Source organism: Choloepus didactylus, chromosome 15 (assembly GCF_015220235.1).
Source record: "Choloepus didactylus isolate mChoDid1 chromosome 15, mChoDid1.pri, whole genome shotgun sequence".
Taxonomy (NCBI): domain Eukaryota; kingdom Metazoa; phylum Chordata; class Mammalia; order Pilosa; family Megalonychidae; genus Choloepus; species Choloepus didactylus.
In genome coordinates this window covers 45,795,506-45,819,065 of record NC_051321.1, presented here as the reverse complement: position 1 = coordinate 45,819,065, position 23,560 = coordinate 45,795,506, and the positions used below count along the sequence as shown (strand labels likewise).

Here is a 23,560-nt window from a genome sequence, read left to right as displayed (position 1 = left end):
AGTCCTGCTCTGAAGGCCCTGGATAATCTGGGTCTTGCCTCCCTTCCTCTTTACCTCCTGCCACTTCTCTTACCTTTTGCCACATGTCCTAACTACATCCCAGCTAAGGTTCTTCGGACACACTTTTCTTTGTTTCTGGCTTTGAACAAGCCATTTTGTGTGGTGATGCTGTATCTTTCCCTCTCTTTTCTGCCAAGGAAACTTCTTATCCTTCAAGGCCCAGCACAAATGTCACTTCCTCTGAGGCCTTGTTCTGTCAGGGAGGGTCAAGTGCCTTTTCTTCATGTTATTTATACCTAATATGTTACTTGCTATTTTGCACTGAATTATTCCCATACCTATCACCCTTCGTAGACTAAGAGTAAGGCTGTGATTCCTTAATCTTTGAATCCAAGGCCTAGAACTGTGTCTGGTCCATGTTAATTGTCCAATAAATGTGTGCTGAATTTAAAAAAGGACAGAATATTATACATATGGTTGATCAAATGAAGGTAACCATCTACACCAAAAATATTATTCTGAGCTCCCAGGTGGAGCTGGACAGAAGCTCAGATAGAAGGTCTATTGCATTTAGAAGCTGGCAATAATGATGAAGGAAGGCTTGTCCTCTCATCGCTGATTTTGTTTTATCCCCCCCATTAGAGAAGTTGTAGGTTTACAGAAAAATCATGCAGAAAATACAGAGCCTGATTGTGCCTCAAGGGAAAATAATCTGCACGTTGTGTATTAGGTTGAGCCATGTTTTCGTTTCCTTGGCTGATCAAGCAAATACCATTAAATGGGGTTGCATTAAACAATAGGAATTTATTTGCTTGTGGTTTGAGGCTGGGAAAAAGTCCAATTCAAGGAGTCATCAAGGCAGTGCTTTCTTCCTGAAGACTGTGGCATACTGGGGCTGGCTGCTGGTGATCTTTGGTCCTTAGCTTATCACATGGTGAGGCACATGGTGTTCTCTCCCTTCTCTTCTGGATTCCTGTGGCTCTCTCTCTTGCTCTCTCTCTCTCACTTCGATTCCACTTATAAAGGATTCCAGTAATAGGATTAAGACCCATTCTGATTAGGCCAGGCTATATCTTGACTGAAGTTACCTCATCAAAAGTTGTTATAGCATGTTCACACCCACAGGGATGGAGTAAATTTAAGAAAATGTATTTCTGAAGTACATACAGCATCAAATCACCATAAGCCACAAACTTACTGATTCTGTAGGTCTGAAATGGTAACATGTTGACAATTCTTATATGTTTTGACCTAATGGTTTCTTAGCATCATGATTATTACTTGTAAAAATTCATACAAAAAAGGTCCTTTGGTATGAGGATGAGATTAAAGATGAAAAAGGGAGGTAGACAGGTAGGCTAATGAGCATTTCCACAAAATGCTAGTTGATAAGAAAAGAATTCAGTGACACACATGACTTAATGTGCATTTTTCCTCCCAGAAGCACATATACCTACACTGAGAGTTAACGCTTGTCCTTGGACTGTCAGACGTTTATCCATGTAGAACAATCTCATTGGTTTGGCCTATAGAACAGTTGGAGTTTAGGCTCTCCAGTTCTGTTGGCCATCCAGCCCATAATTTCATGACTTAAAACCAACCTTTCTGAGACATGACACTAGGTGGTGTTGAAGGGGGCTAAGAATTAAGGTCTTATGAGTGTGATCCTATGTGTGCATATAACTTGATTAGGGGACTTGGGCAACCTATGAATAATCAGATCCTGGCTGTTAACATTTTCTCTTTTTATGGATGTACATTATACCACATTTCATTCAGTCTGAGACACCATCAATTTTAAGAGGCACCAATATTTTATGTACCAATGAGAAAGAAAAAGAATGGTGTCAACATGTTACAATGCCTTATTTGAGACATATGAAAGTCCTTTTGGACTTATCTACACCTACAACTTTTGCATACATAAAAAGAAAAATATCAGAGGAATACACTGATGAAGGCTTTCCTAAAAACTTCTTCACATTCAGAGTTTGACTCTGAATCTCTCAATAATCAGAGTTGTTGATGTGCATGCTACCCTCTGCCCCTTCACCACTCCCGCCCGCCATCTGCCCTCTGTACCATCTAGAACTTTGGAGGGAGATACAGCATTTCTTATGAGAGTGCTCCACTGATTTATTCTTTCTAGGGTTTTCTTCCAAGCTAATTACATTTGTTCTGCAATTTCTGATAATGGCATTTTCTCTTCTGTGGGAAAGGTTTTCACACAACAACCCAGACTCACATTCTTTCATCCAGTGGTCCTTAAATGGTTTGCTAACTTAAATATCAAGGAATTTCCGTTGCCCATTCCTAGGCCACCAGAAAGAGAAACCAAGCTCACTTGTGTGACAATTACATCCTGACTGCCTCCTGGTGTATCTCAACTTGATGGCGTCTTAGAGATGATGAAATATGGCAAATATTAAATTGGGTAAGGGGAGAACTATGGTGAATAGCTAATACTATGTAAATAGGTAACAGGGAAAACATTTTGGCAGTTCCTCAAAGAGTTAAACATAGAATTACTGGGTGATCTGGCAATTCCACTCCTAGTTATATAACCAAAAGAACTGAAAACAAGTATTCAAACAAATACTTGTACCTGAATGTTCATAACAGCACTATTCACAATAGTCAAAAGTTGAAAACAACCTAAATGTTTATCAACTGCTGAATGGATGAACAAAATGTGATATATCCATACAATCAGCCATAAGAAGGATGAAGTTCTGATACATGCTACAACATGGATGAACCTTGAAAACATTATGCTAAGTGAAACAAGCCAGACATAAAAGGCCACACATTGTATGATTCCATTTATATGAAATATCCAGAATAGGCAGATTCATAGAGACAGAAGGCTGATTAGTGTTTTCCAGGGGTTGGGGGTGGGGGGAGAGGAAGGGAATAGAGAGCGACTTTTAATGGGTATGGGTTTCCTTTTGGGGTGATGAAAATGTTTTGGAACTAGACAGTAGTGATGGTTGCACAATACTGTGAATGTACTAAATGTCACTTAATTCTATACTTTAGTTAATTTTATATTATGTGAATTTTACCTCAATTAAAGAAAATGGCAAAAAAGAAAAGAAAAGAAGCAGTATCCTTTAAGCAGAGCCTTTTCACTTAAGCAGCACTGTCATATCAGGGGTTCCAAGTTGTTTTAGTTTGCTAATGCTGCGGAATGCAAAACACCAGAGATGGATTGGCTTTTATAAAAAGGGGGTTTATTTGGCTATACAGTTACAGTCTTAAGGCCATAAAGTATCCAAAGTAACACATCAGTAATCGGGTACCTTCACTGGAAGATGGCCAATGGCGTCCGGAAAACCTCTGTTAGCTGGGAAGGCACGTGGCTGGCGTCTGCTCCAAAGTTCTGGTTTCAAAATGGCTTTCTCCCAGGACATTCCTCTCTAGCAAGCTTGCTCTTCTTCAAAACGTCACTCAAAGCTGCACTCCGTTTCCTCTCCTTGAGCCAGCTCATTTATATGGCTCCACTGATCAAGGCCCACCTCGAATGGGTGGGGCCACACCTCCATGGGAGTATCCCACCAGAGTCACCTCCCACAGCTGGGTGGGGCACATCTTCATGCAAACAACCTAATCCAAACATTCCAACTTAATCCCCACTATTCTGTCTGCCCCACAAGATTGCACCAAAGAATATGGCTTTTTCTGGGGGACATAATACATTCAAACCGGCACACAAGTCTTCAACGTTGCTGATTTAAACCCTCCATTTTATCAGTTCACCCAAATGAGCAGCTTCTGGTGAAACTGACATAGATAGACTGGTTATCAGAGAATTGATTTGTTCATTTACAAAGGTAAATGTACCGATTCCAGAACCAAGTCTGGTTGTTTTCCCAGACCATTCATCTTGGCAGGCAAGTCTCCTCAACTGTATCATGTATTATAGGGGTGAGACACGTGTGGTGGTTCCTGACAGACATCACTGATTGCGGCATTCTTTCCCACTGAGCCCAGCAGTGGTGTTGGCATCCTTCTCACTTCAGTGCTTTAGGCAGCACTACTGGTCAGCTGGAATTGGCACTTGAGAGGAATACTATATACCAACCTTGGATTAGAAGATTGTGAGCAAACATGTAATTAAAAATAAAGGAATTAAATATTCTTTCCTGGGATTTATTCCCCCACCCCTATTCCCATTAATAGCCAGGAAAGCCTGCTGCATTGCTTTTCCACCCGGAGATATTTCAGTGCAAAGAATTAGGATCATGTCAGGATCCATTTCCTCCAGATGATACTAGAGGCTCAATTACAATTCCTTCTAATAGCCCCCTTCCGTGGTCACACCAGGGCTTTGACTGCCGTGTGAAAATGAATATAGGCGTTTTAGCTACAACTTAAGAATATCAGGGCTTAAGGGAAAAATAGTTAGGGCAGATGACTTGAAACCTATGGCACCTGGTACCAAGGGCTAACGAAAACAGCAACATCCTACTAAAATGACTAGCACAGTTGACATTCTCCCAGCATCTGCACCTAGCATTATAGTTGGCCAGTCCTTTGCAGCCTAAAACCTGGGCTTGTGCTTCCTCCTTCTCAAGGCAGGCCCCAGGGGACAGCTGCTTCTAAAAGACCATTCTGTTAAATTAAAAATATGATTCAGTATATAGCCTTATTCATGAATCCATCATTTTTGCAAAAGGGAAAATGTCTTTATAGTTTCTTCATCCACACATGCACCTTTGCTAAAGAGCTTGACATGTTGGAAAGCCCAGCGGTTTTTAAAGCTAGGGAAATGGCCACTATTTGCACTAAAAGCAAGCACTTTTGTATATTTTCAGTTTTTTTTTGCCTTAGGATCTTTACATTTTCTAGGGCTTTATCTTGTAGATAACTTACCCCAATCACATCAAAATATAAACAAGTATGAAACCAATATGTTTTCCCTGTGATATGATCTCCTATTTCTCAATGACATATGAGATAAATCACATTAAACAAACAAACAAATATTGTAAAAGGCTATGGATAATTTTACTGCTTTTTAAAGTTACTTTATGTTTTGTCTGGGTCACTTTAGTCAGCCTTGGATCAGTCCCAGTCTCAACAGCAAATGAAGATGTCTAAGACATCACTTGTGCTTTTGATATACTGCATTTTAAAATTGACTTTTAATAATTCCAGCATCAGAGGGTGACTTTTTCCTTAAATTGTCCCAAGATTCCAGGGAAAACTTATTGTCTCCTAGTTGTACATTAATTTGATTGTGGGCAAACTCTGAGTAATAACCTCCTTGCATTGGTGTGTTCCCTGCCCATTGTATGTGTGATGTACTGACCACACTGGCAATAATGAATAGCTGTGAGGCCAAGATGGTATGGAGCTGATTCACACATTTCCTCACTTCCTTGCCTTTCTCTACTCTGCTGCCAGTATAAACCTGGACCCATGCCATAGTACATAAACAGCAGAACTTGAATATTTGGTTAACTTATTCTTTTATAGCCCCTATGCAAAGCTCAAAGGCAGTGGTTCCCAAGAGCCAATCCATGGTAAAATGAAAAAAAAAAAAAAAGAATTATGAGCTTTTTCATAGAATTAAATGTATTATAGTATATAAAAATCTTGATTATTTTCTGGTTATTATTTTCATTAAATGCTAATGGTTGTCTTTTTGATTTTTAAATTCTTAATCACACAATAAAAAGATGGCAATAGTAAATCAGTTCCCAAACATTTAGTGGGATTTTCCTAGTCCATGGGACCACTGCTCTCGGGTGAGGCTTGATGTGTCTCAGCCTCAGAGTCTTTGTCAGCCTGAAGAATGTTTTACTTTTAAGACTCAGAAGACACTTGGAGAAACCATCAATGATCTCAGGTAACACTGGACAGCCTTAGTCTGGGCTTCCCAAGTGGAGGCATATTTTTAAAAAAATGAATGAAATCTTGTGGAAAACTTACTTCCTAGAAACTTGTGCAACTTCTGTTTTATACAGCTGTTAATCTAGATAGAACTAGAGTCTGAGGTAACACAGTCTTCGTTTGTTCACTTATGGCTAAATATTTGGGTAGCAATCATAAAAGGTTTTGAGAAAAACAGAGATGTGGGGGAAAAGACCTGATCAAATGTGGAATAGATACTTATCTTCAAATCACATGGGCCCTGGAGGGTAAGTGTGGTTCCTTCTGGCCCATTCTTACCCTATTCCCAAGGCACTGATTAGAGCTTCTGTTATGGGCCTGTTTACAAAAACAGGGAGAAATATAAATAAGTAAAGAAGAGACCAGAACTTATGCTGATGTCAGTGGAAATGTCTGTATACATATTTAAAGATGGAGAAGCAGACCAGGCAGTCTAAAAAGGATGGGATTTCAACTTTGTGTCAACAGTGCAAAATACCATCAACCACTAAGTAAATTTCAATGATACAGAAAAGGAAGATGAGGAGAATGGAAGTTGAATACAGATTTTTTTTTTTTAACAGTACAAAATATTTTCTATTGGCCAAATTAAAAATGTAATGTTTCTACCCCTTATTCCTTTTGGGTTTTGATGAAAACGCAATAAAATGTTGCTGATTCCTTTACGCTTAACTCACTAAAATGCAATTTGTTGAGAGAGAGCTGATGTTTATAAAACCTTTTGAGTCCTCAAAAATAGCAAGCTATGGGACCTGTGTCTTCCTTATCTTTATATTTCTGACATTACCATTGTACATCACTGGTGTTTAATAAATGTTTGCTCAAAGAACATATGTACATGGCCAACAAAAAAACTAATTCAAAAGTTTGAATGTTTTAAATTTTCAGTGTTCAAATGGTCTTTAAATGTGGTAGATTTGTTTTCTCTATGGAAATAATTTTCTTTGGTTTCTCAGTCTCTGAATTTTGCTTTCTTTCTGAATAAACACCTTAACCTCCAGACTTGAGACCCACAATATTTTGTCCTATTTTACTTTCAATCTAACTTAGTTCTTGAACAGTTGTACTACCTGTGACAACAATTATTCTGGTACCTACTATCCTTGCTCTGAAACTTGTGTATTCACCTCTAGAAAGCTGACTTCTCTGCCTCTAGCTCCCCTTTTACAGATCTAGGAAAAACACCAGGAATATCTCTATCTGCCTGAATTTCAAATGGGAAGTGAGGATGGCTTCATACCAGCTAATTCACACTCATCTCATAAAATTCCTTGTAAAAAATACCTAGAAAAGTGTGTTACATAAAGCTACAGAAGTTTGTGTGAATGTATATGTGTGTATGTGTGTGTTTGAGATGTACACATATTTGCTTTAATTTCAAAAGATGAAGATCATTGTGACTATGGCTAAACAGCAGTGAAACTTCACAGACTTAAAGTCTGAATAAACCTTTAAATATCTTGTTAATTTTTTTTTGGGGGGGGGGACATGGTAAATATAATTTTGAAAGCCTTAGGTGTCAGAGAGTAAAGAAACCACTTTCTCTGGGCAACTTAATCAGTTTATGTGTATAACTTTGAAAAATTCTTTTCTAAAACAATCTCTGTGCTTGGATTTTTGTGGAACAGCTAGAAATCTTATACATATGGAATATATTTGGAATATTAGAAAAAAGTGGTAAGATTTTTCTCTTAACTGAACATTGCGTATTACTTAAGTGATAGAACTGGGATAATGATATACTAGGGTGTTAATTTTACTATTTAGTCTATCTTTAGATATATTTCCTTAAGGAATATTGCACCTCTTTTGGCTACTGATGTTTGAGGCTCTCAATCCCATATTATCTTATGTTACTGTACTTAATATTCACAAAGAGCTTCATCAACACACGGGTGCTTTCCTGCAGAGATGGTACATTTTTAATTGGTTCTTACGTGTTATTTGTCTTCTTATTTTGCCTCTGTTCTTTTACTTGTCTCTCCAGTGTTCTATTATGTTTAATGGTGACTTCATAAACCTATTTGTATGTTGTGCTATTGGGAAAGGGCTGCTTGTATTAAGGGCTCCTGGTACTACGGAAGGCTGCAGTAAAATTACTATTGGTCACAATATCCTAGGTGTGAAGAAAGTGATGTGGCTTGGTCAATTCTCAGAGGAGCTTTTCACTTTATTGGTATTTGTCTATTCAATTTTAATAAACCATTGGGTGGCTGCAGGCAGAATGTACCACAAATCAATTATATGATCCATGCGGCAGCTTTAGTGGGCTTGAACTGCAAAGGACATACTTTTCTGAAATTGTATATTCAACTGAATCTGTTTAGACCTATCTTTTAAAGTCATGAAATGCTGGAGGAGTCTATTTCGATGAGGACTTGTTCAGAACAAGCACACAATACAGAATGAGATACTGTTTTATCTAGTACTATTGCAGTCACAACAGACAAGATATTAGTCCTATTACATTCCCTTTTAGAGTTTTTAATTTAATAGAAAATTGTTCTGCCCTTCAGCAAAGTTTACTATGTTTATTCATTAATTTTTCAGATATATATTGTGTTCCCAGTAGATACTGAGTGCTGTGTATGTTACCAGGGTACAGAAATAAGTTCCCATCATTAAGGTGATATAACATATTTGAGATCCTTTTGTTTTCCTCTAAACATAAATGTTCCATCACAATCTCTCAAATAATTCAATTGCTTGGGATCACAGGATGTGAGAACGTGGAGGGCCAAAAATGTTTTTGATGGTGAATCTACAGATAAACCTAAAATTATATTTCCAGTTCTACTGAGCTTAATCATTACTTCTCACCCATTTAAGATGATTATTGCTTAATTTCCCACTGATTTGACCATCTTTATCCTGTGTCCCATTGCCTTTCCATTCTTCTTGAAGACCCAGAAACATGGACATTGACATTTCTTTCTGGTTCTCATTCATGTTGAATGGACCTAACAGGTTTGTGTCTGGGTTGTAAGATTGTGGCAAAGAAGACTGCAGCCTGTTTGATTTTTGTGTCTGGAAATAGCCTTCCTTCTTTTTTCAATACTGTGAAAATAAAAGGGTTAAGTCTTCTGTTCCTCAGAGACAATAATGGAGGACACAAGTATTTTTTACAAGTCAGCTTTATTGAGGTATCATTTACATATAGTAAAATTCACACTTTTTAAATGAGTACTTTCAATAAAATGTATACAGTCATGTAACCACTAATATAAACACTACAGAAAACAAATCCACTACTCCCCCCAAATTCTCTTGTGATCCTTTGAAGTTAATCCCCTTCTCCTGGCCACAGTCCCTAGCAACCACTGATCTATTTCTGTCCCTACAGTTTTGCCTTTTCCAGAATGTCATATAAATAGATTAATACAGCATATAGCCTTTGAATCTGGCTTCTTTCCCTTAGATAGTGCTTCTTAGATTTATTCACATGATTGCACATACTTTTATTACTGATTAGTTTTTTTATTTATGGATGTACCACTGCTTGTTTATCCATTAAGCAGGTGATGAATATGTGGCCTACTTCTACTTTTTGGCAATTATGAATAAAGTTGCTGTGAACATTCGCATACAGGTTTCTAGGTGGACATATGTCTTCATTTCTCTTGGGTGCATACCTAAAAGTGGGGCTGCTGGGTTGTATGGTAAGGATAGGTTTAACTTTGTAAGAAACTGACAAACTATTTTCCAAAGTTGCTGTGCCATTTTGCCTTCTCACCAGACTTATATGAGAATTCTGGTTGCTCTACATCCTTGTCAGCATTTGGTATCTTCAGTTTTTGATTTGAGTCATTCTAGTAGTTGTGCCATGGTATCTCATTGCAGTTTTAATTTGCATATCCCTAATGACCAATTATGTTTGACATCTTTTTGTATGGTTCTTTAGAGAAGTGTCCTTTCAAATCTTTTGCCTATTTAGAAATAGTTGGTTGGTTGTTTTCTGATTATTGAGTTGTGAGCATTCTTTATATATTCTGGGTACCAGTCTTCTCTCAAATGTGTGTTTTGTTAACATTTTCTCCCAGTCTGGCTTGGCTTCTCATTTTCTTAACAGTGTCTTTCAAAAACACTGTTTTCAATTTTGATGGAGTCCAATTTATCAATTTCTTCTAGGTTTCATGCTGTTTTTTTGTTCTATCTAAGGAATTTTTGCCAAACCCGGTATTATAAAGATTTTCTCCTATGTTTTCCTCTAGAAGTTTTATACTTTTAGGTTGAAGTCTATGATCCATTTCTAGTTAACTTTTATAGATGGTACGAAACATGGACTTTTGAATCTGAAGCAACAAGTTCCATTTCCTATTTTGCTGCTTAATAGCAACATCACTTTAGGCAAAATTTTCAATAAGAACCTGTTTCCTCATTTATAGCAAAGAGGATAATATTTATTTCCTGATCTATTAGAAGTGTTATGTGGATTAAGTGAAAATAATTATGAGTGCTTTCTAAAATTGGAGTATAAATGTTAACTATTATTACTTTTAGCTTATGGCAGCAAAAGGAAAGATGGCATAAGAATGTTTTATAACTGGAAAGGGAGAATCCAGAACTTTAACAGCAGTACAGCAAGGTGTTTAAAAACACTACCTTTTAAATAAGTCTGTGTTTGAATTCTAGTTTTGCCATTCTTAGCAGCAGAACCTCATACAAGGTACCTGAGATCTTTAATTTTCAAATTTCTCGCCTATGAAATGGGGAAGGAATATAAACTCCAGAAGGAAGTTGGCCAATGATGAAGGGATTACATATAGAGCTCAGTGAGATACATGAAATGGGGACTAATAAATGGCATTTTTGAGGAGGAGGCTGAGAAGGAGAAAGATGGGGTGGGGGCAGAGAGAGAGACAGGGAGAAGGAATGAATATATATATATATATATATATATGGGCTGCTTAATAACATGCTGACTTTGATCAATCTGATGTGGACCATAATGGTCTATAGAAATATGACCAGAAATGATGGCAAAAACCAGGGGGAAGAGAAAGAAAAAGGGAATCTGAAATAGAACCGGTAGAAGCTCTACTCCAGACGCTTCTGATTGTGATGATAGCCATGTCACAGCCAGAAGTAATGGACAGCATCATGACTCGGCTGAGCTGAACTAGAAGATAATGTCCAGACTTCTTAGCATGACATACAAGGTCTGTGAAGTGCTGGATCCAGCTTATCTCTGCAGCCTCATTGTTCCATATTCCAGTTGCATCCTACTGAACTACTGCAGTTTCTCAAATGTACCATGCACTCTCTTGCCTCGGCAAAAGTGCACATATTGTTGGAACATAATTCCAACATCATTCTTTTGCTTGTCTTACTCCCTCATCTGGTAGTAAGATTTAGCTTTTTTAGTAAGCTATTTCTGACTACTCTCTCCTCAAATCTGTTCTGTATTTACACAGTACAGTAACATGCTTCTCTTATAGCATATTGCACCATATCTTGATTATCTGTTTGTTGGTCTGTTTTGCTTATTATATAGGAAGCTCCTTGAAGGAAGGGTGCTGTCTTTGAATCCTTGGAATATGGTACAATGTCTGGTATATAGTAGGAGCTCAATAAATATATGTTGAGCCAAGAGATGAGTATATATTATTAATTCATAATGTGGGTATAAATAGCTCTTGTCAACTGAATTTTTTTTGTTTGTTAGTTTTAGAGCATAATATTGGTGTCTACTCTAAGTAGGCCAAGTAGATTTACTTTCTGGAACAGTGCTGGAATTCTCTTAGGGCGTCCACCGCATATAACATCTATCACCGAATTTTAAGTACTAATATTTGGTACTGATGAGTATATACAGCATTTGTCAATGACTAGATGATGCAAACTCTTTTTTTAAAGTTTTCTAAAAAGAAATGTTCAAAATAATTAGTTCTTATGAAAAAGTGTGATATTGACTACATGGGGTGTATCTCAAAGTTACATAAGGAAAAAAAAAGGCTTCATTAAACTCATGTGTTGAAACACGATATGGAATTTTGTGGAAAGGGGAATTAGCCACCCACATAAATTTCAATTAAACTAACAATACATCTGTAATTCAATGATTAGAGTTTCTTAGCTGATGATCTGTCACATATATAGCTACTTCATAATAAACCAAAGCAACTAGTTATGTGCACATGACAAGGAGGTGGGAGATCACCCAATAAAATGTTTAGGACTGACACCTGTTATGTTTCTTGTCTCTGACAGACTGGGTCATGCTGCAGTCCATCTATCCCAAATAGCCTGTTTTGGCTCTCCAAAGGTCACTGTAAACTAGGCAAAAGAACTCTTGAGGCTACTATTTCATGCCAGGAAATGTTGACTCATGGCATACATGTGTTAAATTACCAAACAGTGGAAAATGTGTATGTTAGTTTAGGAATGAATAGTAAGAAGCTGCAGAATGTGTAAGCTTAAAAAAACCCCCAGTCAACAGTTCCTTGTGACCACAGTGATCCACCACTTTATCTCACTTTGGTCTGATGTTATTTAATCCCTTGTGAGTATAACTAACTGTCACAGTCCCTGACATTGAATCAGCCTTCTGAAACATCCTTGTCCATGTTTTACCAGACAACACTATTTGTATATGTGAAACAAAGAGAAGAAAATAGAGACTCAGCATAAAAGAGAGTGGGTAGGAAAAACAAAATAAAACCTGGGACAGCCTGGGGGTGTTATGAGAGTTCATCAAGAAAGGAGAACAAGGGACACAAAGCTAAGGTACCAACAAAGAAATGACCATCAAAGCATCTTCATCCCACCTCCTCTGCTCCACCTCTTCTACTTATTACCACTATTTAGAAATATTTATCGAGAACTTACTTGGTACTAGTGTCTGTCCTCTGCATTCTGTCATTTCATCCTCACCTTAACCCTAGAAATACCATCCACAGGTGAGTACCCTGAGCCTTAGGGTTGCAGACTAATGCTGCCCAAATGCACACGCAAAGCCTGGGTTTGAATGTAAGTCTGTCTGATTCCAAAGTTCATGATCATCATAGCACCATTTTATTTTAAAAAATGGATTATAAAGCACAAATACAGGAGAAAGGTCATAGGGATAGTGGCAGAATGACCAAAACATAAACAGCATGATTTTATTGTGGAAACAAACCCTCAAATGGTATATTTAATATACTTTAACCAATGAACACAATTGACTATGGTCTCTCAAAGTACTTTTTTAGATGGTCATATGTTGATATCCATGATGATGCACTGGCCAGTATTTTTTAGGGGTGCCACCTTTAAAACTGCTTTTGGAATCAGTTTGCCAATCACATTAAAACAGATAAATAAATACAAACCCTTTATATTTGTTTAGTTATATCTAACAAATGTTTACAAATTGTCAAGATCAATTATCTGTCTTATTTAAAGGATTTAAATCTAAATTATTTTGATTGTTTCAAAACATCAAATTCAGCCCCAAATTTCAAAGATCCAATTGATAATATGCTAGAGAAGATGTGGGGCTCCAAAAGGGATGCCCGATCTTGTTGAAATAGGCATGTAACTTGTCACAATGACTGACTACATTGAAAGGGACAATGATTTTTGGGTTTATGTGTTTAATATATTCATGAAATTGGTCACTGTTCTCCAGTTCCAACCTACTTAAAAGAAGAAAATGAGGAGGACAGCAACAGAAAAATACATTAGAAAGAGAAAGAAAGTTAAATTATCATTCCCCACCTGAATTTTCAATGTTGAATATACACAATGATACACCAAAAATTAATCTCAGGTAATAATGGGTTGTCTCAGTCTTTTCTCTGACTATACCCTTCCCCCTTCAATCCCAAAGCTCTAAGGAAAATTCTGGCCTTAAAGCTGCTTCACATTTCCTCTTTTCTCCTCTCTTATTCCTTCTAACTTCTGGGCAGTATTCTGCCAACTAAGGTAATCAGTTGGGGAAGACCTGAGGAATCCAAAACGAGACATTAGCACTGAGAAGGGCAGAGAGTTATTGTCTACGATGGGGAAGGAAAAAACAAAACAGACGAAAGCGAAGCCTCTGAAGTGAAGGGTAAAGAGAGAACAAGACAAAAGAGAGGAGTCCACATGGCTGATGTCTGGGAAAATTTCTGTGGGGAATTAAGAATTAATTAAAAAAGATTTGAGGGAGCTTCCAGAAGTACAAAAGGAAGTACTAGGAATGAGGAGAGAGCTTTCAAAAGTTCTGCTGAAGATGCTGAATTTTGGATATTCCTTACAAGATACCAATAAAGATTGGAATTCCTTTAAATTCCCTTTGTTCACTGGACTGTTTCTTTCACTACAACAATATAGCAAACTGGGCTATGAGGGACTCTTGATTTGTTCAGGTTTTATTAGTATAATATTTACAGCAGGTACTCTAAATGCTGGATTCATGGAGGGACTTCAGGGTGTTTTATGAATCCTCATAATAGTATGCAATTTTTGTGTTTGTGTACAGGTACATTTCTTTAATGATATGAAAATTCATGTTCATAGCTTTTATCAGATTCTTAAAGAGGTCATGATTTTCCTCCTAAATAAAAAGAAAATCAAAGATCTATTAGGGAGAGAGAAGGCACAGTGTCAGGGCAAAAGACTAAGTGAAGAAGTGTAACTAAAGAAAATAATTGACTTTTAATTCTATTTTTCAAACTTAATAGTCTAGTCCAAATCAATTTATTTTAGCCAAAGATGTCAAATTCCTCTCCTGATCTCCTTGGTATTTGAAAATATATTTGGTGATTTTGAAAAAATAAAGTCATGCTCAATAAAGTGGAGAAAAGGGCCACTAGGTTTTCAGAAAGTGAATCAGGATAGGGGAAATTGCAGTTAAATTCAAAAGCAAATCAGACATTTGCTGTAGTTTGAGAAAGGCGTTGTGATAGACAATGAAACTGTGGAAAGTACAGCAAATAATAGTGGTGAGAGTATTTAGGGCTACAAACTGATTACTTCTCCCTTGTCAGGGTAAAGGGGAAAGACGTTTTCAGTTATCATTCATCTGCTGAAAGGGCTAATATATCATACGTGTTACATAAAGTATAATTCAACACCTCACGGCCTAAGCATCAAATGACATTGAGGGACTAGACATTTAAATTATGAAGGGCAAATAACTGCAAAGGGAGGAATTGAGAGCCACGAAAAATGTCATTGCTTTCCCAAGTTTGTTTGATCCACCTACTCAAGCGTTTTATTCAAATCCAAATCGGGAGGCACAGAAGCAGCTCTCAAGTCTTTCAAACATGCCTTCCTTTTTTCAACTCCTTCTTTCCTTGTCCAAGAGCAGCACCCACTAGAATGCAGTGTTTTCTTATTCAAGAGAAAATTTAGTCTTAGGAGAAGGCCTTCAGCAAATATTAGTCTCTAGGGTTTTGTCAGTAGAGTACTAGGTATACCACGGGCCTTCATTAAATGCTTGTTGAGTGAATGCGTAACTGCATGAACAGCCGAACAAACATCTTCATCTCACTGCTACCGCTGTGGATAAGTGACACCGGGGACACAGGAAACCGCCCCCATAGAAAATGCTCTCCTCCCCTTCAGGTTCTAGCCACTCCTTAAAGGGGTTTGTTTCCCTTATAGGGGTTTGTTTCTTAAATGACTGATGCTCTTTCCAGAGGCTTTATGAGGGGAGTGGGAGCCATTGCCTCACAAAGGGATCTACCAAAGGGACCCATAGGAAAGGAAGGTGTGACAGGCAGAATAATGCCTTCCCCAGAGACGTCCATAGTAATCTCCAGAACTTATAAATACGTTATGTTTCATGGTGGGGGGGACCAGGGTTGTGGATGAAGTTAGGTTACCCATCAGTGGATCCTGAGATGGGGAGATTATCCTGGATTTTCCATGTAGGCTCAATATAATCACAGGGGTGCTCAGAATTGGCAGAGAGAGGCAGGAAAGGTCAGACTGATGCAATGTGAGGAGGTCTTAATGTTCATCTTTGGAAGATGAAGGAAGAGGGAATGCAGGCAGCCTCTGGAGAATGGAAAAGTCAAGAAAATAGTTTCTTCACCTGTAGAGTCTCCAGGAGGAACACAGCCCTCCCGACATCTTGACTTTAGCCCAGTGGATATTTTGGATTTCTGACCTATGGAACTGTAAGATAACAAATTTGCATTGTTTTAAGCCACCAAGTATGTAGTAATTTGTTATGACAGCCCTAGAAAGGAGAGGGTGGGTGAAGAGGAGGGACAGACAGATTGAGTTTTGCTATTATTAGCCATGCAACCTTAGGGAAGTTATTTCACCTCTGTGAGATCTCATTTTCCCATCACTATAGTGGGTTAAAACTAGCCATGGCATAAGGCTGCTCTTGATAGTAAACCATATCACATCTTTGGCTCAGGCCTGGTGTACGGCGGGTGCTCAGCATTGCTCTCCCCCGTCTGTTCTCTGCTTTTCCCCACCCTTCACAATCACTGGGTGCCAGGAGGCAGTGTAAGGATCACAAAAGAGAAAAAGGGAGGAAAGAAAAAGTGAATGTGAGGGTAAAAACTAGAGTAAAAGAGTTGAGCCAGAGGGGTCTAGGATGGGGAACTTGCACCACAGGGGCAAGAGGCTGTAGTCTTTTAGGCTTTCATCAAATGAGGGTTTGAATGGGCTCTCTCTTTTGTTTCTAAGAGAGAGAAGAAAGGGAAGGGGGCAGAGTTGGTGTGCGGGAGAGTAGAAGAAGATTTGAGTGGAGCAGGACTGGGGAGGAAGAAACAACAACAAAAAACATAGCCTGGGACTGAGGCTTGAAGAAAATATAGATGGCATTTTCTCTGCAAGGGGATTGTACTTCGACTCAGAAATAAGGGAAACTTAAAAATCAGTTGGTCATCCTCCCCTGATCCCCATCATCCTTCCCTTCACTTTAAGGACTATTTTAGCCACATTCACAGACCAACAGAAATGAGTTCATGGTGGTAGAGCACATGTACAGGGGTGACAGGGGAGGATGCATGCATTTATATCAGATTCCAAAGGGTGGAGAAGGGCCTTTTAAAAGCATTAGAGGGATGTTTTCTTGGGAATGGCAACTGAAAACTAGCTAAATACTAGTAAATCTCTGGACCTTTCATTATTCCTTTTGCTTGAGTGATGTGATTTATATAAGGAAAAAAAAAAAGGTCAAACACAATGTAGGTAAGATCTCTGCCATAAATGACAATGCTATTAGGTTCTACAAAATGATGTTCAAGGTACTCTGAGAAAGTATATAGTGAAAAATGGAAATTTCTAAGTTTGAATGACACCTTATTCCCTTTCAGGCTTTGCAGCCAATGTAGACTTCATGCCTACAGAGCTGTAAATGCCAGTGGGATAATTTCAAGAAAGAACATCCAGACTGTAATAAAAATCATTGCTAGAGTTTGGATGTACATTATGTTCAAAGATTTTTATTAAATTTTGTGATATTGCACAACTTTGAATAGGTCATTTTGTAGTGAAGACAAATCTATTTTTATTAGCACATTACATTTTAAGAAATAAGTGGATTTCAACCATGTTTTCAGTTTATTAACAAATTATGAGAAAAACATAAAAAGAAAGCTCATGAACTACTGTTTCTTTTGCAGAAATATTTATAAATCACAAAGTGACTTGCTGTCTAAAATACCTAACTTCAAATTATATCAAGATTATTTTCCTGTCTTCTTTTTCAAGCCAACCTAAAATTGAATTAAATATCATTTAAAGACATTAGCTTTGGGGATTTTTCAATGCTTTTAAAAGGGAAATGTAATGTCTTCTAAAGTGATGACGGCGTGTTTAAATAAATATTTTCTCCAAAGTTTCACAGTGTAATTTAACTTAAGGAGATATGGGTAAACACAGAGACCTGCTGCAGTATTTTAGGAAATAATTTACCACTTCCTCTGATTTTTGGAAAGCCCTTTAAAATACACAAAATCTGCTGCGATTTCTTACAGTGCTACTTTTTAAAGACTTCACAGTTTAGATAACCAAAATAGTGCTGATAAGTTAGTTGATCAATGGGCTCAGAAGCCTTAGGAAAAAATGAACAATTCATTGCTTCTTTTCACCTTCTACCTTTTGCTCCATTGTCCCCAAATAACTTCACATCTGGGTTTATAGATCAAAAGGCTTTTTCTATGAATACTTGCAAACTTCCTTTGTACTATGCAGAGATTTTCAGAAAAGTCAACATTTATTTAGTATAAAGAGATTAAAGTTTGAACTGGTCGAGTCACCAGGAGGTTTATCTAACCTTGAAAAACAACTTAACTAGCTGCTTGATATAGGTACTCATCTTTCTCCTCCAAAGAAGTCCTGCTAGCAGCAGTCAAAACCAAAGTAGGAACTTAATAAAAATGAAAATTGTGGCAGCAAAATACACTTTGCAAGGTTACTTTGACACACTGCAAAAATTGGGGAGGTTAGAGTGGTTTCTATATAACCACAGTACTGATTTAGAAAAACCCCAGAGAAACAGCTACATTTTGATATATAACCTTCCTTGCCTGCAAAGGAAGCCCCAGATTTTCAGGGTATGTAAGTCATAAAGTGCTAGAATTTAAACATAACTTTGGGGAAAATTTCATGTACCTGTTGTTGAGATGTTGAGAAATAATGGGACAATAAAACACTTTGAAGTTATCACTTAACATGATAGACAAACACATATTTACTCCAAAGATCACATTGTTAATTTCTTTTACTAGACAGTGGCAAAGAATGAAAAAGTAAAGTCAATTTTGCTGTCTTATTAGAAAACTGTTGTGCTCATACCTTGGATTCTTTACCTGTGAGTATCTCCATCTCTGGCATTTGGTATCAACTGGCTGAGGCAAACCTGGCAAAATGTTTTCCAGCTGCTGGATGATTACTTCCTGCACATCCTCAATTTTGTGTTCTAAGTATGCAACTCCAAATGAAACAGTGGTGTGAATCACAAGGGATGGTCCAATTTCTGATGACTCTGTAGTATAAGAGGAACATAAAGACACATCTGAAAGTGGGAACAGGGAAGCATCTTCTAGCATTTTAACCCAGATTTAAGGATTGATCACAATAATCTGGCAATAATGATTGTAGGCTATTTTTGGAATTCAGAATCAAACTTACCTCAAAAGATAAATTCAAGATGTATTTTAGAGAGCAAATTGTCCAGCCTTGCTAAAGAACTGGAAGGGAGGGTAAGAAAAGCACTGAATATATACTGCCTTAGGACAATTAAATGTTTTGTTATGTTCGGTTTCTCTCATCCGCTAAACTGCAAGCTCTTCAGGGAAGGGTTCATTTCTTATATATTTTCTATATTCTTCTTAAATTCCTGAGAACAAAATAGATGTTTGTTCTAGTTTGCTAATGCTGCGGGAATACAAACACCAGAGATGGACTGACTTTTATAAAAGGGGTTTATTTGGTTACACAGTTACAGTATTAAGGCCATAAAGTGTCCAAGGTAATGCATCAACAATCGGGTACCTTCACTGAAGGATGGCCAATGGTGTCCGGAAGACCTCTGTTAGCTAGGAAGGCACGTGGCTGGCATCTGCTCCAGAGTTCTGGTTTCAAAATGGCTTTCTCCCAGGACGATCCTCTCTAGGCTGCAGTTCCTCAAAAATGTCACTCTCAGTTGCTCTTGGGGCGTTCTTCCTCTCTTGGCTTCTCTGGAGCAAAAGTCTGCTGCGGTCGCAGTTGATTTGTCTGGGGGGGGGGCAGCCGGTTGCTGAACCCTCGGCTCTCGGCGTTGCTCGGAGGGTACCGGCGGCGGGGGCTCTTTCCCGGAGGCGAGGGCGAGGCGGGGGACTGGGCCCGGTCCCCGGCGGAGGCGTGCAAGGTGTGGAGGGCGGCGAGAAGGAACAGGCAGGACACGGTTCTTTGAGGGTGAAGAAGCCAAGAGAGTTTATTAGGGGTGAGCACAGGTTATATAGGCTGGCATAGAGGGCGGGGGTTGTTACACGTCAATGCTGAGGGGATAAAGGCTAGGATTGGTTCTGAGAGGGTGAGGAGGTTAGGATTGGTTCTAAGAGAGCACGGAGGTTGTTTGAAAAGGGGCGGGAGTTGCTCTGGCAACGGTGTCTGGCAACAATGTATGCGCACTGGTGGTGATGGGAGTTGCACTGGCAACGGGGAGTGTCCGGGCAAGATAAGGGGGTGGGGAAAAGGCGGTTCCCTCCGGCAAGCCTCCCCTAACAATGGTATTTTGGGTGAGGAAATGGGGCCTGCCTCCCGCCTCACTTTCCCAGGCCCGGGGGGCTGTGAAGGGCGCTGTTCACCCGTACCCACTACCCTCCCCAGGGGTGGCCGATCCCCTGGCCCAGGCCCGCCAAGTCGAAGCACGTAATCAGTGTCCCGCAGTCTGCTTTCAATGGCTGTCTTCAAACTGTCTGCAGCTACTCTCAGCTCCTGTGCATTCTTCAAAGTGTACCTCTTGGCTATAGCTCCTCTTCGAAATGTCACTCACAGCTGCACTGAGTTCCCTCTGCCCATCAGCTCCACTGATCAAGGCCCACCCAATGGGTGGGCCAACAGTCCATGGAAATTATCTCATCAGAGTTATCACCCACAGTTGGGTGGGGCACATTCCATGGAAACAATCAAAGAATCATAATCTAATTAACACTGATAGGTGTGTCCACACAAGATTACATCAAAGGTAATGGCATTTGGGGGACATAGTACTTTCAAACCGGCACAATGTTCAATAAATACTTGTTGCCACAGTCATTTTAGTTAAATGGGCTGCAAAATATTTTGCTGATCTCATATAAAAGCCCAAATAAAATATCTTCAGCACTTTCAAAATAATCAAGCATCTTTCTAAAAACAACCTTGTCCTCATAAAATTTTTCTTTATCTTTTTTTTTTTTGAATTTTAAAAGGATACCTTTTTTATTCATATTGCTAGTGAAGATGAATGTTTTTCTTAGGCATTTTAGAATTTACATTTCTTATTTTGAATCAATACGTATTTCTTTAAACTATCCCCCAAATTTAGTTATTTGTTCAGTCTATTTTGAACTGATATTTCCTTCATCATTGATCAGAAAGAAATAATTTGAAGACTAATTTGAAATTAACCCATGAAAACAGAGTACTATAATCCACTCAAATTTGTAAGATCTAGGCATATTTTTTTTTCTTTTTTTTTTTTTACAGTCTCTAGTTTATGTTGATTGCATCCCTCCCCCAATGGCTCCCCATTTTTAACACCTTGCAAGGTTGACATTTGCTTGTTCTCCCTCGTAAAAGAACATATTTGTACATTTTATCACAATTGTTGAACACTCTAGATTTCACCAAGTTACACAGTCCAAGTCTTTATCTTTCCTCCTTTCTTCTGGTGTCTCACATGTTCCCCACCTTCCTCTCTCAACCGTATTCATAGTTATCTCTGTTCAGTGTACTTATATTGTTGTGCTACCATCTCCCAAAACTGTGTTCCAAACCACACACTCCTGTCTTCTATCACTCTGTAGTGCTCCCTTTAGTATTTCCTGTAGGGCGGGTATCTTGTTCACAAAGTCTCTCATTGTCTGTTTGTCAGAAAATATTTTAAGCTCTCCCTCATATTTGAAGGACAGCTTTGCTGGATAGAGGATTCTTGGTTGGCGGTTTTTCTCTTTCAGTATCTTAAATATATCACACCACTTCCTTCTTGCCTCCATGGTTTCTGCTGAGAAATCCACACATAGTCTTATTAAGCTTCCTTTGTATGTAATGGATGGCTTTTTTCTTGCTGCTTTCAGGATTCTCTCTTTATCTTTGACATTTGATAATCTGATTATTAAGTGTCTTGGTGTAGGCCTATTCATATCTCTTCTGTTTGGAGTACGCTGCGCTTCTTGGATCTGTAATTTTATGTCTTTCATAAGAGATGGGAAATTTTCATTAATTATTTCCTCTATTATTCCTTCTGCCCCTTTTCCCTTCTCTTCTCCTTCTGGGACACCAATGATATGTACATTATTGTACTTTGTTTCATCCTTGAGTTCCCAGATACGTTGCTCATATTATTTCATTCTTCTCCATCTGCTCCTTTGCATGTAGGCTTTCAGGTGTTTTGTTCTCCAGTTCCCGAGTGTTTTCTTCAGCCTCTTGAGATCTGTTGTATGTTTCCATTGTGTCTTTCATCTCTTGTGTTGTGCCTTTCATTTCCATAGATTCTACTAGTTGTTTTTTTGAACTTCCGATTCTGCCTTATATATGCCCAGTGTTTTCTTTACAGCCTCTATCTCTTTTGCAATATCTTCTCTAAACTTTTTGAATTGATTTAGCATTAGTTGTTTAAATTCCTGTATCTCAGTTGAAGTGTACGTTTGTTCCTTTGACTGGGCCATAACTTTGTTTTTCTTAGTATAGGTTGTAATTTTCTCTTGTCTAGGCATGGTTTTCTTGGTTATCCAAATCAGGTTTTCCCAGACCAGAACAGGCTCAGGTCCCAGAGGGAAGAAATATTCAGTATCTGGTTTCCCTGAGAGTGTGTCTTAGAAAATTGCTCTACCCTGTGATGCCTCAGGTCACTGTGCTTTTCTGCCCAGCAGGTGATGCCTGTTAGCCTGTAATTCTTGACTGGTGTAAGGAGGTATGGCCGTGTTCCCCCAGGCTCTGGAGTCTGGTTCTGAATGGAAAGGGCCCCACCCCTTTCCTCTTAGAGAAGATAGATCCCCTAGGGGGAGGTCATTAGCATTTCAATGGTCTTTCTCTCTGCTTGTGCTGTCTCCACCCTTCTCTGAGTCATAGCTCTGGAAACTCAAAATGACTGGGGCTTTCTCCACTGAGCCGAAAAAGAAACAGATAGTCCCCTTCAGACCTAGTCCAAGGCAACCCTCCGGCTCTCCAAGGTCAGTTGTCACCCAAAGCCTCTGTCTGTTTTTTGGGGAGTCATACCTGTAGTGAGCAGTTCACACTTGCTACTTAAAACCCCAGCTGGAGCTCAGCTGAGCTATATTCGCTTGCTGGGAGAGAGCTTCTCTCTGGCACCACGAGGCTTTGCAGCTCGGGCTATGGGGGAGGGGGGTCTCGCCACTTGGATCCGCAAGTTTTACTTACAGATTTTATGCTGTGATCTTAGGCATTCCTCCCAGTTCAGGTTGGTGTATAATGAGTGGACGGTCTCGTTTGTCCCCCTGCAGTTATTCTGGATTATTTACTAGTTGTTTCTGTTTTTTTGTAGTTGTTCCAGGGGGACTACTTAGCTTCCACTCCTCTCTATGCCGCCATCTTGCCTAAACTTTCCTTATCTTTTAAGCATAACTCAGCTCTACTTTGTTTTGTTTGCCAAGGAAATTTTTTCTGCTATATTTTTGTAATTACACATGATGAGTGCCTACTTTGTAGCTTTCACCCTTTGGAATAAAGTTGAAGTTCAAAACAAAGCAACTGAGGCAGTATAATATAGAATCTTGAAGGAATGTTAATAAGAGTTTGTTTATTATTATCATTTGTTTAAATCATGCAGAAGAGAAAGTTGAGGGGAAAACAATAACAGAACAGCAAAAGTTGCCGTTCCTCCCTGCTGAAAGATGTTAAAGAAAGGCACTGAAAAGGGTTGGCAAGCCTAATTTTCAGAATCTGCAATTGTTTGGGGGATCTGGGACTATAAAGAGGAAAATAATGATCTATTTGAGGTATGGTGGTACAATTTAACCCAGAAAATAAGGATTGAATGATATGGGCCAATTACTTGCAATGTGCCCACTTACACTTTTTATAT

General features: G+C 38.7%; 1 protein-coding gene across 3 annotated transcripts in view; it reads right to left on the bottom strand.

Annotated features, from left to right (window-relative positions):
• The window catches only part of RNLS (renalase, FAD dependent amine oxidase), a 320,380-nt gene that overhangs the window by 12,995 nt on the left and 283,825 nt on the right, over positions 1-23,560 (bottom strand). For 2 of the 3 annotated variants that reach the window (XM_037805097.1, XM_037805099.1), the window contains one exon: positions 18,642-18,817. In XM_037805097.1, the coding sequence (XP_037661025.1) occupies positions 18,642-18,817 (176 nt within the window). Of the gene's footprint in view, positions 1-18,627; positions 18,818-23,560 lie in introns of all 3 variants that reach the window. The other variant, XM_037805098.1, reaches the window with a different exon arrangement.